The sequence below is a fragment of the Nannobrachium achirus genome (assembly GCF_963921795.1).
Source record: "Nannobrachium achirus genome assembly, chromosome: 16".
Classification (NCBI taxonomy): Eukaryota; Metazoa; Chordata; class Actinopteri; order Myctophiformes; family Myctophidae; genus Nannobrachium; species Nannobrachium achirus.
Genome location: NC_137823.1, coordinates 8,645,831 through 8,662,892, shown reverse-complemented (window position 1 = coordinate 8,662,892; position 17,062 = coordinate 8,645,831). Strand labels below are relative to the sequence as shown.

General features: G+C 41.0%; 1 protein-coding gene across 1 annotated transcript; it reads right to left on the bottom strand.

The window, feature by feature from the left end:
- Positions 1–2,949: 2,949 nt before the first annotated feature.
- On the bottom strand, positions 2,950–16,939 carry LOC308301277 (inactive hydroxysteroid dehydrogenase-like protein 1). The gene is made up of 7 exons (XM_080745201.1): positions 16,786–16,939; positions 15,549–15,729; positions 13,210–13,478; positions 10,645–10,833; positions 7,956–8,039; positions 6,524–6,643; positions 2,950–4,484 (listed from the first exon to the last, which is right to left on the bottom strand). Exons 1-7 carry the CDS (start codon positions 16,825–16,827, stop codon positions 4,413–4,415), a joined length of 957 nt encoding a protein of 318 aa, XP_080601327.1. The 5' UTR covers positions 16,828–16,939; the 3' UTR covers positions 2,950–4,412.
- Positions 16,940–17,062: the final 123 nt, after the last annotated feature.

The following is a 17,062-nucleotide window of genomic DNA, read 5'->3' as shown; positions in this document are numbered from 1 at the left end:
TCAGCTTTACTTTTACGGTTCTGCCCTCCTTTGCATTGACCTCGCGTCACCAGTCTCTCCACCTCTGAGGAAAAAGCAGTAGCGTAAGTTCAGAAAAAGCTAAGGTATGGCAACATGACTGGTGTCTTGCATGCGCGCCTTCATGCGCATGCAAGACACCAGTCATGTTGCCATACCAATCACCCGACCGGATCAAACCCAGACATTGGAAGGGATCCCTGGCTACCTTTGCATTAGTAGCAAATACTGTAGCTCCTTCTGAACAGATGACATGTTTTTTTCCCCTGCATCATTTTGCAATGTTGTCTTTCACAGCATGCTGTCTGACCACACCAGCACAGGGCAGCAGTGGCTCAGGAGGTAGAGCGGCCAAATGGTAACCACAAGGTTCGCTGTTTGATCCCAGGCTCCCCCAGAGTTAGTGTGGAAGAGTCCTTGAGCAAGACTCTGAACCCCTAACTGCTCCTGATGAGCAGGTTGGTGCCTTGCATGGTGTGTGTAAATGGGTGAATGTAATGCACAATCTATGTACCATTTACCACCACACTCCATGAATCAATTAAACAAATAAAACAAAGGATTGAAGCAGAACATGTTTGGCTATATTCAGGGAATTAAGAGAGGCCTGCTACAGGTCTGTTGGAGGCCTATTGAAAAGAGCATTATGTGGCGCTCAGTCCTGGAAAAGAAAAGCCACAAATGTCTTCTAAATCCTACCCACTAAACAACTTATACTAGACGTCTAAGTTTATACGTATAAAAAATGGTCTACCCAGAGGTGCACGTTTAAACTTAGACTAGACGTCTAATATACGTCTAATAGACGTCTAAGTTTATACCTGGGTCTAAATTTAGACGTCTGATAGACGTCTATATTTAGACCTTAACGGCCGGCAAAAGTAGTGAAAAACTGACCTTAACGGCCGTCAAAAGTAGTGAAAAACTGATGCCTCTGGTGCTTGAGTTCTGTTCTGATGCTCTGCATTTTTTCACTACTTTTGACCCAGGTTTAAACTTAGACGTCTATTAGACGTATATTAGACGTCTAGTCTAAGTTTAGACGTCTAAAAAAACGTGCATATCTATACCTCTGGTAGACCATTTTTTATACGTATAAACTTAGACGTCTAGTATAAGTTTAGACGTATATTAGACGTCTAATATACCTAAACAATGTTGCTGGGTAGGTTTGCTTGGGGGGAAAGCCATAACGTTTCTATATCTGTGGTTGAGTTTCTGATGTCAATGATATGTATCAGACCCCTATCAATAAATATTTTTGTTCCAGAGACCACCAGAAGCAGACTTGAGCTTGTAGATCTGCTATTGTTTAATAGCCAACCAATGTGCTATATTGTGTAGCTAAACTCTAAAATGGCACATACGCTTTCCTGGTTTCAATGGCTTAAACAACATTAGGAAGGAAGCCCAAATAAGCACCTACACCTGACTACAAACAATTAAAATGTCATCCAGTGTCAGTGGTTGGATCTCGCCCCCTCCTGGAATTGTCTGGTAGGACACGTAGCAATGCATGGGAATCATAAGAATTCCCTGTTGGAAGAGCAGAAGTTTACCAGGTTCAATCATAAACCGTGTGTACTGGACTTTACCTAAACAGTTAGGGTCAGGGTTATGGTGAACTAACAACAGACTTTAACACAATATTACCATGAAAATATTGATGTAGGCCTATACTCTGTTGTATTATAATGTAACTAGCCCTTACCCGTTCAAAGATATGAGCTCCGAAATGATGTGTAGTGTGTGGGTTATGGGATGTGCACTGTGCACACAGTATATGAGGGATGGAAAGTAACTTTAACTGGTGCTTGCATGATAATATGTAGGAGCATCAATGTAAGAAATACCCGTTTCATTTAATGGCTATAGAGATACTGTGTACCGATCTGCATGATTTTTGGACAACATCTGTAACAGGGCAAGACAAACGACCCCCCTCCCCGCCCACCCGCCTGCCTGCCCACCCGCCTACACACACACACACACACACACACACACACACACACACACACACACAGCTGGTTAAACATGTTGCCTCATGCTAGATGCAGAATAGATATGCCTCATGCTAGATGCAGAATAGATAGTAGATACACCATAAAAATGCTAATATACAGCATACGATTTGTGAAAGTGACAAACGGGCTTCACAGTTATGTCAGGTGTGTTCATATGCTAATGGTGATGCGATTTCAGATCAATTGCTCCAGCCACTGAGGAGAAACACTGTTACAGACGGACACTCAGACAGACGGACGGACGGACGGACGGACAGACAGACAGACAGACAGACAGACATTCGGAAAATTATATGTTTGATAATAGGTCTGTTCACATTGTGGTGCTCCCTGTAACTCATTAGATCAGGGGTTCCCAAACATCTTTTTTTCAGGGCACCCCTATGAATATTATTTTCATCCGAGGCACCCCTACAATATATTCATACTTTCCACTCCCAACACCTTATATTTATGCCATATTTTAGTGATTATGTTGCGAGGAAAACTTTGAAAACAATAGCCATTTTGATTAGAACTGACTGAAAATAACTTTGTACTTCAAGTTTAAAATTATACTAAATATTGTCCAAATAACTTCCAAATATTATCAAATAATCTCGCGGCACCCCTGGACTGCCGTCACGGCACCCCAGGGTGCCCCGTCACCCACTTTGAAAACCCCTGCATTAGATAATACATCCTTTATGTCAGTTAATTACCATTGTCCCCCCTATGCCTATGGACTGAGGGAGATACTAGACTTTTGAGGCCATCAGGCTGAGCTGAGGCTGTGAGTCAATCTGCTACACTATAGGAACAACATATTGACTCTTGATTGGAACATCAAACACACAGTGATACAAGACACCCATCAGATTATACTGTTGTTACTTTATGGAATCAGATATTATTTCAACCCTCTACAATGACACACTGTCTCTCTGATTCACAATAATACATACACTATATCGTCGTTGTCGGGTGGAAACCTTGTCCAAAACCGTTGGTTTTGCTTTTATCATTTTAAAAAATGATTTACACACAACGGCGTTGTGTGCTTGTAGATCTGCTGTTTTCACTACCTTTGTGCGACAGCCTTGTATGATGAAGCAGGGCTTTACTTTGCGAAAGAACATACACATTTGAAACTTGGAGACACGAGGTTTCCGCCCGACAACAACGATATTATACACTGGCTCATGTTTGAGCACATTTAAAGAGCTTGTTCTGTGTTCAACAAAAATAGAAAACAGATTTTCTGAAAACAATGTCAATGTGCAAGTACAGTATGCGTTCTTAATGTATACTTAGAGCAGTGGTTCTCAACCTGTTGGTCGGGAGCCCTGGGGGAGGGGGGGTCCCCAGATGATTAACTTAATGTGCAACAGTGTTTTCTCACTCAACAGTAAACAAACCAACATAAAATTTAAAGGGATATTCCACTTTCAACAGGGAGCAGTGGTAGGGCTTCTCTCCACATACACACCCATTGTAACTTCAAACTCCATTTTAACCATGATAGATTCATTAAAAACACCCATAATTTTTTCTGGTGACTCATAATACCCTCCTAATACGTGAGCAGGCTGTGTTTTTTCTTTAACTTTTTTCATATATTTTTAATAATTATTTGGGAAAATGGAAAAAACTAAATACAAAAAAAATATTATTAAAAATAAATAAATAATGGGTGTTTTTAATGAATCTATCATGGTTTAAATGAAGTTTGAGGTTACAATGGGTGTGTGTGGGGAGAGGCCCTGGGCCTGGAGGGCCTGGTAACATTTACATCAAATATCTAAATATTCAATCAAGCAAATTAAAAACTGTTTTGAATTCATGTCAATTTGTGTTTTCAGATATTTAACCACTTGAACCATCAATACTTAACAAACTTGACCTTTTACTCTGTACTTAGTGTGCTCTTTTTCCCCTCTACACCAAACCTCTTTGCCAAAAATAGCTGATATAAGCTCACAAGCTAGTAGATCGGCTATTTTTGGCTAAAGTTCTCAGAATATGGACGCTGGGGTTCAAGTGGTTAATATAAAAAAGGTGAAAAAAAGTTACTACCACACAAAGATTTGGAGGACCCCCTGTAGTAACTGTGAGGACCCACTAGGGGTCCCGGACCCCCTGTTCAAGACCCCTGTTCTAAAAGTCTTAGGTGTGTTTGTTCAAGTACATCAGTGCATCGGAAACATCATGAACTATCAACTGTTTACCAGAACTTCAAGAACTATTAACTTCTGTGTCATAACTTTACGAACAACCACTACAGCAGTTAAAGAATGTATGTTTCACATAGGGTGATGGTCCTGTTGTCATGGTTGTCTTCTGTAGTCAGGAGAAAGCTGATCTCCAGGTGAAAGTGAAGACTGCTCTTCTTTATGTTAAGATCAGGACCATTCGTGACGCCAGCAGCCAAATCCACTCTGGAATGAATTGCATCACTCCAAACTGTAAAACATAAACATTATGTAAATATAATGAGTAACTGAGACGAATAGTCTAATGCTGCATTCACACTGAGAGAAGCCAAGCTAATGGTTGGCTTGGTAATTCAATGTAATCTCTATGCAAACCAGCTTTAAAAATGTCCATGCTCGAAAAAAAGCTTGGAAATTTTAAAAGCTGCTTTGCATAGAGATTACATTGAATTACCAAGCCAACCATTAGCTTGGCTTTTCTATATGTGAATGAGGCATAAGTCTGTATTTTAACATTTTGGATAAAAACATTTTTTTTTATTTACCAGACTGTAAACCACAAACTAGAAGTTTTAATTTCTTAAAGTCTTAATGTACTCTCCCCTCATTTTGTTGAGTTAGATTTTTTTACTTAAATCATATATATTAGGAATTATAAGACATAATACTTATGGAAAGTGGAGAAACAGTATATCTCCAGCAGTTTGTGGAACAAGTCAATTATGGACTTATACTGTTATTCGTCTCAGGTACTCATATTTAACAGATTAAAAAGGACTAGTTTGTGGTTTACAGTCTGGTAAATCCAAAAATATATATATATAAAAAAAGAAAATTACTTATACTGTTATTCGTCTCAGGTACTCAATTATAATGAATAAACACAACATTCCATACTGTAAATTATAAACACTATGTAAAATATAATCATTACAAATAAACACTCTGGAATGCACAGCGATGATGTATTTCAGGGATATCAGCAGGAAGTTTTCATGGTCTTGACAGTCAGCGTGCCATGCCAACATGAAGTTGAATCATGACAGTCACAGGTGACTACGTGCTGTTTGAATACTAATGAAGAGTGGCAGATCTATACGTTCGTGTCAATTCTCTCGCCAGCGGCCATTAACCCATTGACTGCCCCGAAAAAACGGCGTCTCCAGATACTCCAGAAATAGTTTCTTTCAACTCAGGATGTAATGATCACTGGAACCATTAGATAGTAGTCATTAGATCAGGTCAGCCAACACAGGGATGCTGACGGAACCCTCGCTAAAAACCCCAGGACAAAAATCCACTCGTCCAAGACACTTTGCCCACCTGGCTCCCAAAAGCAGATAGCACTTACCGTAGCACTCACCTTCCCTCGATGACCATACATGAAGCTAGATAGCATTATTAGGTTTTAGAAATGTTTTTTTTTTTACTGATTAGGTACTTGGTCTACCTATGTTATTGTTTTTCTAGATTGATATTTCTATGCATTTGTTGTATTGTTGATGTATTGACATATTATTTATTGCCTTGCTTATTATATTGATGTATTACCGTGTTTATTATAAGTCAATCTGGATTAAAAGCATCTGCTAAATGCCTAAACTGTAAATTGTAATTACATCAGGATGTACAGTAATGATCATTGGAGCGATTAGATAGTAGTAATAAGCCACCTATCTTGTTCACACCAGGGTGTTTTAATGCCATAGAACCAATCCTGGAGTGTATTGTTGGAAAATATGCATCGTAACGCATATTCTGTTGCGGATCTTTTGCTTTTTGCAGACTCTTATCTCCGGCACCGTTGCCCCTATCCATGCCAAACTTTGCACACACACTCCTTGGCTGCCAAACCACAGATATAAAAAGCTAGATGCCTCCTCCGCCGCTGCAGTAGGACAAACAGGACTGGCGGAAGTGTGGAACTGTGGAAGGCACTCTGCCCCCTGCAGTGGGAAAGAGGGAGTCCCGCATCTGACTGGCCTACCGAGCGTCTCATTCTGTGACGCCCAAGAAAGCGTCCTTCAGAATGACGGAAGCTTGCCAGTCCTCTTTTACCAACGCCCCCAGAGCGGAGGAGGCGTCTACCTTTTTATGTCTATGTGGCAAACCACAACCTCCGCCCCTGATTTCTCACATGCCCCTCTTCTAGCGCCACCATGAGGTTGCTTTTAATGCCACTTACAGGCCGATTTGTGTATACATTACATGCTTATCTCCCGATTAGGGAGTCTTACTGGTATATAGGTGAACTGACAAAACCATTTTTTTGAATATTGAATTGCTAACCTGTAGAGCATGGAGCCAGTACCCGGTGGTGTGGTGAGAGATGCCCAGGGTAGTGATGGCATGGCGGGCATAAACCTCTGGGGTGGGCACCAACCATCCTAGAGATCCACTGGACGATATCTGGATGAGAGATTACATTTATCATGGATTATATTTAAAGGACAACTTTGTTTTTTTACAAGAAGGGTTCATATTTTAGATTGTAATTAGAGAAAAGAAAAAGTGAGTGTTAAAACGTTTTCATTTGCTTCGTTCTATTGTTTTATCGCGGCTACCGTGCTAAAATGTTGGGCATGCATACGCATGGGGGCATGCGTACAAGTGGCTAAATATGTATTTTTAGACACAATAAGCCAGCAGTTTCTTTATTGCTATTTACAGTAACACTACTAGCCCCCATAAGTCACATTCAACCATGAAAGGTTGCGTTGTATCTTGGGAATGGGCTTATTCTGTGTAATATGACATATTTAGCCACTTGTACGCATGCCCCCAACCACTGAAATAAGAATCTCTAAAACAATAGAAAGAAGTAAATGAAATCAATTTAACACTCATCTTTTATATTCTTTAATTACAATCTAACTTATGAACCCTTGTTGTAAAAAACTAAAGTTGTCCTTTAACACTGTCACACTGTATGATGGATTACATTTAACAAATGGAACTAAAGCCCATTTTCCACTGGCCCAACTCCACACCACACCGCCCACTTGTGCCAGGTTTTCCACTACAAGGACCTGGGTAGAGTGGTGTGAAAGTGGTACTAAACAGTGTACTAAAAAGTATCCACTCTAGAGTAGGCCAAATAGGGCCAAACACTTCATAATGACTCACTGACTTTTCATTTAGACCACCAGGATATAGTTGTAATACATGATAATAGATTCTATTGTGTTATAACCACTATTATAATCTATCATAGTGTATTTTAATTATCATAGTAATACATTAATACTTTATAATGTATTATAATCACAGTTATAATCCATTACAGTGCATTATAATTAGGATAGTTGTAATACAAATTTATATTGTATTATAATCACAGTTAAAAGGGTCAATTTGTTTCTTACCGATAGGGGTACTTTTTTGTAATGGAAAATGTAGATATTTTATGTGGTGCGGTGTGGTGTGGTGCTAAAACTGCAGTCGAAAAGGGGCTTATATGGACCCTTACAGGTCTGTAACTCTGAGAGTGTACACATGGAACCAAATCCATTTGGTTCCTTGTGTACACTCTCAGAGTTAAAGGAGAACAGGTGACCAGTTAGGGTTAGGTAACTATGGTTACTGGTATGGTAACTAACCAGGTGAACAGTTTTAGGGTTAGGTAACTATGGTTACTGGTGTGGTAACTAACCAGGTGAACAGTTTTAGGGTTAGGTAACCATGGTTACTGGTATGGTAACTAACCATGTGAGCAGCGTACCTGGAAAGGGATCAGGCTCTGGATGAAGATGCCGTGAGGAGCGTACTCATGATGCAACGCTCTGGAGAACTGTTCCATGTAGCCCTGGAGAAGAGACACATTCACTACTTTATGATTTATTACTTCATGAAAACTGTTCCATGAAACCCTGGAGGAGATGAGAAACATAGTCACTAATGTATGTTTTTTATGCGATTAATTTTTTTTATCTAATTAATTACAGGCTCTGTGATTAATTAAAATTGTAATCTAATTAATTACAGGCTCTGTGATTAATTAATCACATTTTAATTACACATCGAGTTTTTTAAATCAAAATTTCCCATCCAATGGGCCAAGCAAAGCACTCTGATCGGCTACTTCTCCCTTTGCGTTTGTTGTCTCTTCTTGGTTGGTGCATCGCTATGATCGGTATGCCCGAAACTGAAGGTTCTGTGGTGCAAAAACTAAGTGTGATTAAAATGCATTAATTGTTTTAATTAATTAATCGCAATTAATCAGTTAAAGTCCCAGCCTTAATGTTTTTATTTAGTTTAAACCAGGGGTCTTCAACGTTTTCAGGCCGAGGAATAGATTCCATATAGTTTCATTGTTTGACAGCACAATCATCAGTGTATGTTGGATTCATGTCAATGTGTGTTTTCAGATATTTAACCACTTCAATACACACAATACAATATCCCAGAGACTCAAATAAGGGACACCTTCTGGCCGCCCGCCGAAGGTGGGTGGCCGAAAAAAATATTGTGTTTTGAGGGGGGTCAACAGACTCAACACGCCTGAAATGCATAGAAAACTGCATTTTGGCACAGTCAGACACTCAGAGAGTTATCCCTACGGTACAGTCACAGACACTCAGACAGTTATACCTACAGTATAACACACAATACATTACAAACACGACAACAGGTCTTACATCTGCATCAGGCTACATCTGCATCAGGTTACACTTACTGTAACATCGCATACATATCATAATCATAAGGAAATTAAATGCTTCAACCACACACCAGATATATCTAGCCCATAATAAACCCATGGCTTGCCATGTAGACCTACATTTTACTATAAGATACACTTCAATTGAGGCATAGGGCCTACTGTACATAGTCTACAACACTGGTTCCCAAACACTGTGTCCCATTTGTGAGTCACATAATTATTTTTATAGGTCCTTTAATTTTTTGTTTTCTTCATTTTATTTTCATGATTTAGTAATTTTATGAATAACTAAAATGAAAGTCTAAGACATTCCATAAATTAGAAAACACATATTTAAGAAGTAGTGAAAATAGCCGATCTACAAGTTCTCAACAGCTGTGCATAGTGATGTGTTGTGAGCTTGTAGATCTGCTATTTTCACTAGTTTGGGTAAATGTTTCATTTCTCTTTTTGGTCTTGGGCTAAAATGTTTTGGAGCCACTGGTCAACAATATACTGCTACAGAGAAAGGGGGAACAAGTAATCTGCTTGGAGCTCTTCAACATCCAGATTCTCAAGAACCCATAGATAGTATTATAGCATTTTGCCACATACAGAGTACAGAGTACAGACACACAGACACACACAGCTCACCTGCTGCAGAAGAGACTCATTCTTTCAGAATGTCCCACAGTTTTGGGGCAAAACGAGCTTTGGCTAACAAACCTCATCTCACATGCAGGTACTTATTTAATTTCGGTAGAGAAATGTTAGTTGCAACTTTAGTTTTGTGTCGCCCGCGCTGGCTCTCATTCAACAACGCACAGCAGCTGAGTTCATGTTACACAAGGACTCGCGCAGCACGCACGTAAGTGACGAGGCACCCCCAGGGTCCTAGAGCCCTTCAGATACAGCACACACACACAAAGGCAGGCAGACGATGCCTGGCGCACGCACAGAAAAATATATATTTTATGTGCATAGTCCCTTTACCGGGACAAGCGCATTCCCTTACGGGAAGCGCCTCTTTCAGTCAGAATACGGGGCGTCCCGGCCAATACGGGGCGTCCCGGCCAATACGGGACGGTTGGCAACCCTACCGTCAATACTTAATAAACTTGACCTTTCAGTCTGCTCTTTTTCCCCCTCTACACCAAACCTCTTTCTTTCCAGTACCTCCAAATTTAAGCTAGTTGCACTGCTGCGTTTTAGTTGCTTTTTTCAGGCAAAGGAGAGAGAGAGGAGAGAGAGAGAGAGAGAGAGCAAGGGACCCAGTGGCAACAGTTGCACAAATCGGAAAGAATCTACCCTCTAACCTGAAAATAAATACGAAACGGGCGGCAGTGTGCAATTTTCGTGCTCCGTAATTTGCGCCAATATAGGCCCGAAAAACTGCAGCAATGTGCAAAGACCTTTCCAGTCAAACCCACATCATATATTCATCCAAAAACTCGAAACATTATTTCCCGCTGTGTAGCTGCTTTTTGGGGCGTAGTTGGGGTACCATTAACCTTGGGATAATAAAGGTATCTATCTATCTATCTATAACCTTATTATGTAGGTAATTATGCGAGGCGACGCAGTGTGAGCTTGTAGATCTGCTATTTTCACTAGTTTGGGTCCTAGTTGTGACGTGACGACTGAAAACTTGATTCCATACTTAAGTCTCCTTTAATGTGTGTGTGTGTGTGTGTGTGTGTGTGTGTGTGTGTGTGTGTGTGTGTGTGTGTGTGTGTGTGTGCGTGTGCGTGCGTGCGCGTGTCCTCACACAGGTGGAAGCCAGCATCACCCTCCCAGCCACCGGGCGGCAGCGGTGAGCTCCAGATGAGATGTTGACCAGGGCTCCTCTGTGGCGCGCCACCATGCCAGGCAGCACGCAGCGCGCCAACAGGCTGGCACACACCATGTTGGCACCCAGCGCACGCCACAACTGATCCTCTGATTGGTCCACCAGGTTCTGAGAGGAGGCCAAGAGTTAATAACAGTGATGATAAGTGTAATAATAATAATAATAACTAGTGAGACACCTAAGGGAAAATAGCAGATCTACATGCTCACAACGCCTCGCGTTGCGAGGCTTTGTGAGCATGTAGATCTGCTATTTTCACAATATTTATCTGTGGAACCGAGTCACATTAAATGTAAAACCTACAATTCCAAGTGCTTGTAAGGGTGTAGGTCCCCAGTTCAAATATGTTTATTTTGGGGTCACGGCCTAAAAAGGTTTGAGAAGCCCTGGTATAGAGCATTAACAAAATCATCCACCAGGGGCATTGACAACTCATTCTTATGAATAAATAAAAAAAATAAGCGAATATTCGACTTCGGTGAACAACGTCGAATAGTGACTTTGATATTCGAATATTTTGTGAATGCCCTATTACCCATATATGGAGTCCCCTGGTACCCATATATGGAGATCCATGTACTGAATGGAGATATGCTGTGAGAGCCCAAACATGCTTGCTCAGTTATTCGTTATGTGAAAGTCCTATGACGTCTATGGCATCTGACATCATACATACAATCCCTATTATGCCCATACATGGAGATCCCTGTCTGTAGAACCAGCCACACAGATATGGGCTTATATATGGGCATTCCCATATGAAGTCCTGTTAGATATGGGCTTAATATTGATGACATCAGGGATCTCCATATATGGGCATAAAAGGGATTCTGTTAGTGTGGTTCCCCTGACATCACATCACAGTGATGTCAGAGCGTGATGTCAGACTGTAAAATAATACTTTTTATTATTTATAACACACTAGGGATGGATGGATGGACAATTAATTGGTCATCATATCTGTATCGGCCGATTTTGGCCTTACATTACCGGTATGGAAACAATATCAAAATTATATTTAGATTTTAGACAATATTTTATTTTATAATAATTACGTTGAAATGTATATAATATATTTTTTAAAGCCTTTTGTGATGATGAAGGCTGCAGATATCTGTGTTTTCTGGGGAATCTTTCAAAAGGGTCAAGTTGGAACATTTCTAAATAAAAGTATATACATTCAAGGTGTGTTTATGTTGGGATACGAGCCACCATTTCAATAAGGATGCATCCATAGTTTTGGAATAAAGAGGCATTGCTTTTTCAAATTCAGTGTTTGTATGCCTTAACCCAACTCGGCTGGACTAAATAAAGCAGTATGCCTTAACCCAACTAGGCTGACTAAATAAAGCAGTATGCCTTAACCCAACTAGGCTGAACTAAATAAAGCGGTATGCCTTAACCCAACTAGGCTGAACTAAATAAAGCAGTATGCCTTAACCCAACAAGGCTGGACTAAATAAAGCAGTATGCCTTAACCCAACTAGGCTGAACTAAATAAAGCAGTATGCCTTAACCCAACAAGGCTGGACTAAATAAAGCAGTATGCCTTAACCCAACTAGGCTGAACTAAATAAAGCAGTATGCCTTAACCCAACAAGGCTGGACTAAATAAAGCAGTATGCCTTAACCCAACAAGGCTGGACTAAATAAAGCAGGGCATTTCCGAAAGCATCGGTGGACTGTGGCACCCTCAGGTGTTCAGAAGAAGTACTTCTTCTTAGTGTTTTACTAGAGTAAAAGTAGAAAGCCCATATTCAACACGTACTTGAGCAAAAGTACAAAAGTTATGGACATCAAAATAGTAGTAAAGTACAGTGCAGCATGTCCCGTTTCACAAGTTCAAACTGTATTAACAATAAAAATAAAAAATCTTTCTGTTCCTATAATTGGTCTTCAGTAATGCTCATTATAGCATTTTACGTTAAGGCATTTTACAATGCCTTTTACGACCTTGCAGACGTATTCGACGGGAATCGAACCTGCGACACGCTGTCAGGTTGCGTGGATGACTCCTGGTGACGGCCCTAGTATCAGTGGTTCTCAACCTGTAGGTCGGGACCCAAGGGAGTCCCCAGATGATTAACTTAATGTGAAACATTGTTTTCTCACTCAATAGTAAACAAACCAACACAAAGTTTAAGTGTATAGAGGGTATCTGCACATTTCTAAAGTGACAATTTAAGGACTTTTTAATACCTCTGAAATGAAAAATTAAACATTGGCCAAAGTGTCAAATATTAGAGGCAGAAATTGTGAAAATAGCCGATCTACATGCTGCTCACAGTATGTAGATCTGCTATTTTCACAGAGAGAAAATAACGAGTTATACAAAATGTAATGCCTCAACTCTTAGTGCTCGTCATGGTGGGGGGTTCCCCAGTTAAAATATAATTGTTTTGGGGGTCCCCAGTTAAAATATGATTATTTTGGGGGGTCGCGGCCTGAAAAGGTTGAGAACCACTGGTCTAAATGACCTCTGACCTGTGATGTGTCCAGGGCGGGCTCCAGACAGGTGACCAGCAGGCCGACGTCCTTGTCCCTCACGGCCAGCAGGACGGCCTTGGAGGCGGCGTGTCCCAGCAGGGAGAAGTCTACCTTCAGCACCTCCACCTCCACCCCGTAGCGCTGGGACAGCCCCGCCCACAGCTCCTCCTCCTCCCCCTCCTCCTCTGATTGGCTGACGAGCAGCAGGTTGACGCCCCGCCGGGCCAGTTCCTCCGCGTACGCCCGGCACACCTCTGAGGACGTTCCTGAGGATGACGATGACAGATCGAAGATGACTGTATTATTTAACGAACGACCTCTCTGATTGACCGAATTCGCGTTACGCAACTTCCTGGTGCTGACGTCACGGTTGAAGGGGAAAAACTACTAATATCCCATAGAGTTAACACAGAAATCGCAAATTTAATGCAATTTCCGAATAGTAATGTATAAAAAACGGCTAGCATGATCAAGAAAACAAGATAGTAAAAGGCACAAAGTGTTATAATTTGCTTTATCGTTCGAAATAATGATTTTTGGCTTTAAGTCCAGTGATTTCTATGTTATTTTACCCTCCAAAGCTGACGTCAGCACCAGGAAGTTGCTGAGAAATTTGCTGAGTTTGCGTGCGTGGGCGGGCCGTGAATAGGGTCTATAATAGAGACATCTACAGTAGGGCATTAACGAAAAAGTCGACAAGTCGACTCAGTCGACTTCATTACACAAGTCAACTCCCACCAGAGAAAGTCAAAAGTCGAAGTTGAAAAAAATATCATGTATGTTTAGGCTGTCTGATTCTGCAAACAGTGTCGTTTTAATTCTGACTAACCCTTTATTGAGCTCAGTTAATAAAGGGTAACCCTAACTGTGGAACCATTGGCGTGTGAGCCTGTATAAGCATTTATGATTTTATGTGGACTATCTCTGCCTTTATTTGTTATGTTTATGTTGCTATGGACCAAGTGTCCTTAATAAAGTTAGGTTGATTGAACCACTTGCATCCCTATTCCGGGAGGGGAACGCTCACCAAAAAAAAAAAAACAGATCTACAAGCTCACAGCGTGTCACAGTCACACACCATGACGCGTTGTGAGCTTGTATATCTGTTGTTTTTGGTGACGAGATTCTGTGTCTGATCGATGAAGAACGCAGTACGCAGTACAGTGCGACTCAGGTCCGTTTTACTAAGTGGTTAAACTGAAGTGATATTGATGATAAATTCCAAATATGATCAAAGTATTCTGAGATCACCCCTCGACTGGCATCAGGGCACCCTAGGGTGCAGCGGCACCCCCTTTGAGAACCCCTGGACTATAGGACAATGTGTCCTAACTTAACTTAACCCTCAAAGACCTGGAACGCGCCCACGTCACGTTAGATTTTAACCATTATTTTATGCTTTAACTATTGAAAAATAGCAGATATACAAGCTCACAGCGCGGCACCGAGTGCCGCGCTGCGAGCTTGTAGATCTGCTATTTTTTTTAAATCGTGAAAATGTGTGCAAGATCTTTGACCCGACTTCTAAATCCTTCCTCTAAATCAGCTGTTCTCAAACTTTTTTGTGTTGAGGACCCCCAAAATTACAGGTATTTGGCCACATCTCAAAATATGCCGTTCCAGGGACCACCCAGAAGCAAATATTTGAGTTACAAATGTTCGCTTTTAAATAGATGTATTCAAAGACATGCAAAAAACAAATCATGATTTTTCTAAAATAGCAGATCTACAAGCTCTGTGAGCTTGTAGATCTGCTATTTTTCAATAGTTAAAGCATTCAATATTTCTAGGCCTAAATGGCTTTAGAATGAATGATTGGGTGAGTTATACCAGCAGCGCAGAATGGTTTTAAAGTCACAAGGATCAGTCTGTCACGCATGGTAGTGACCTATGATCTATGGCTGTGTATGTTATTTTTGCTATTTTGGAAATGGGCCATGGCAATGCCAACCCCTATGAATTGAGTACAAAGGACCCCATTGCTAACAAGCCATAGTGCTTTCTTGTGGTTTAAATCCTATCAGTAGACAATGTATCTGGACTCTTCTGTCCTGTACTTTTACTATGAAAACTGATAATAAAGTAATCAATCAATCAATCAATCAATCAATCAATTAATTTCTTTCTGAGATTATGCCTCTGTAATGATGTGATGTAATGATGTTATTATAAAGATTAAATGTGTGCAGCCTGTTGCAACATAGTAGCCTTCTTTTTTATGTATTATGAACAATAAAGATCTAGGATTCAATTGTGATATGTTTCTATTGCCATTCTGTGCCACACACACACACACACACACACACACACACACACACACACACAGTTTCCCTTACCGCTCAGGACGGCCCAGGCGCCGTACCTCTCCCTCAGCGGGGGTCCGCGCCTCACGCGCGGCAGCACGTGCACGCGCAGCATGGTGCACGCGCCCCGCAGCAGCACCAGAGCCCGACCGCACACGTACAGCGCACCCACCACCACCAGGGGCTCGAACCAGCCGCTGACGCACGATGACACCTTCACACACACACACACACACACACACACACACACACACACACACACACACACGCACACGCACACGCACACGCACACACACACACACACACACACACACACACACACAGAGAGAGAGCGATACCGAATTGTTATTCAGGGAGAATCAGTCAGAGGACAACTTCACACAGGTGAATGCTACTCTTAAACTGGTAGGAAAGTCCAGTGGTGGAAAAAGTACTCAAATGTTTTACTGAAGTAAAAGTATCAATACTGCAATGTAGAAATACTCTACAAGTACAATATTTGGATCCGAGATGTAGTGGAGTAGAAGTAAAAGTATTGGACATTGGAAATACTCAAGTAAAGTACAAATAACTCAAAACTGTACTTAAGTACAGTACTTAATTAAAAGTACTTAGTTACTTTACACCACTGGGATGACAAAGCATATCCTTACCTCCCCGTGGCCATTTTACTGTAAACACCAGTTATTATCAGTGGTCCCGGGACCACCAGTGGTCCTTAAGGGGTTCCAGGTGGTCCCCAGCTAAATGACGGAGAGTTGGTAACCAAATGGACCCTTGTAGATCTTTAACTTGAGAGTGTAAAATGAAACCAAATAGGTCCATTTGGTTAAATTTTACGCTCTCAAGAGTTAAAATATTGTTCAACATCTGCATGAATTGATCTACAAGCACTCTACACAATTAGAGAATGTAGAAGAGTTATTATTTTGCTATGGTACCAACATCAATACAGCAAGGAATTGTGGACAAAATCTGCTCCAATGATGACAACATATTCTATAGTTTTGGGTCTGAGAGGCTAAATGTCATCAAATGGTGGTTCTGTCGCTCAAATGCTGAATAAATATTGGATAAATGAATAAATATGAGATACATAAAGTGGTTCCAGTGTACCGATAAATAAGCCAACAAGCTTACAATGATCTCATTTTAGTTGACCTTGTACCAGTGCAAACTTCTAATAAAGTCTTCAATCAATCAATCAATCAATCAATCAATCAATCAATAAATCAATCAATCAATCAATCTATTAATCAATCCATCAAACCTCTCTGTAGAGCAGGGAGAAGCTGTCCACCGCCGCTGCCATGGTAACCAGGTAAACAAACTAATGAACTAACGACAGATCTGTAGACCCATATGAAACCATTAATAATACTGTTAATAAACAGATCTCCTCATCATAATCGCGTCCTCTTCAGTTCAGGACACATACGGAACACGGAAGAGAACCACAACAACAATGGCACGTGGGAGGGTCACGTGACTGACTGACGGGCTCGGCTGTCACATGACGTCACCGTACCATCCTGACCGGAGAGTCA

Coding starts and splice junctions, on each gene's coding strand:
- LOC308301277 (XM_080745201.1), bottom strand. CDS start 16,827: ATGGCAGCGGCGGTGGACAGCTTCTCCCTGCTCTACAGAGAG. Junction 8,040..10,644: donor TGATGCTGGCTTCCACCTGT/GTGAGGACACGC, acceptor TCTCTTCTCCAG/GGCTACATGGAACAGTTCTC. Junction 4,485..6,523: donor ACTGGCTCCATGCTCTACAG/GTTAGCAATTCA, acceptor TATGTTTTACAG/TTTGGAGTGATGCAATTCAT.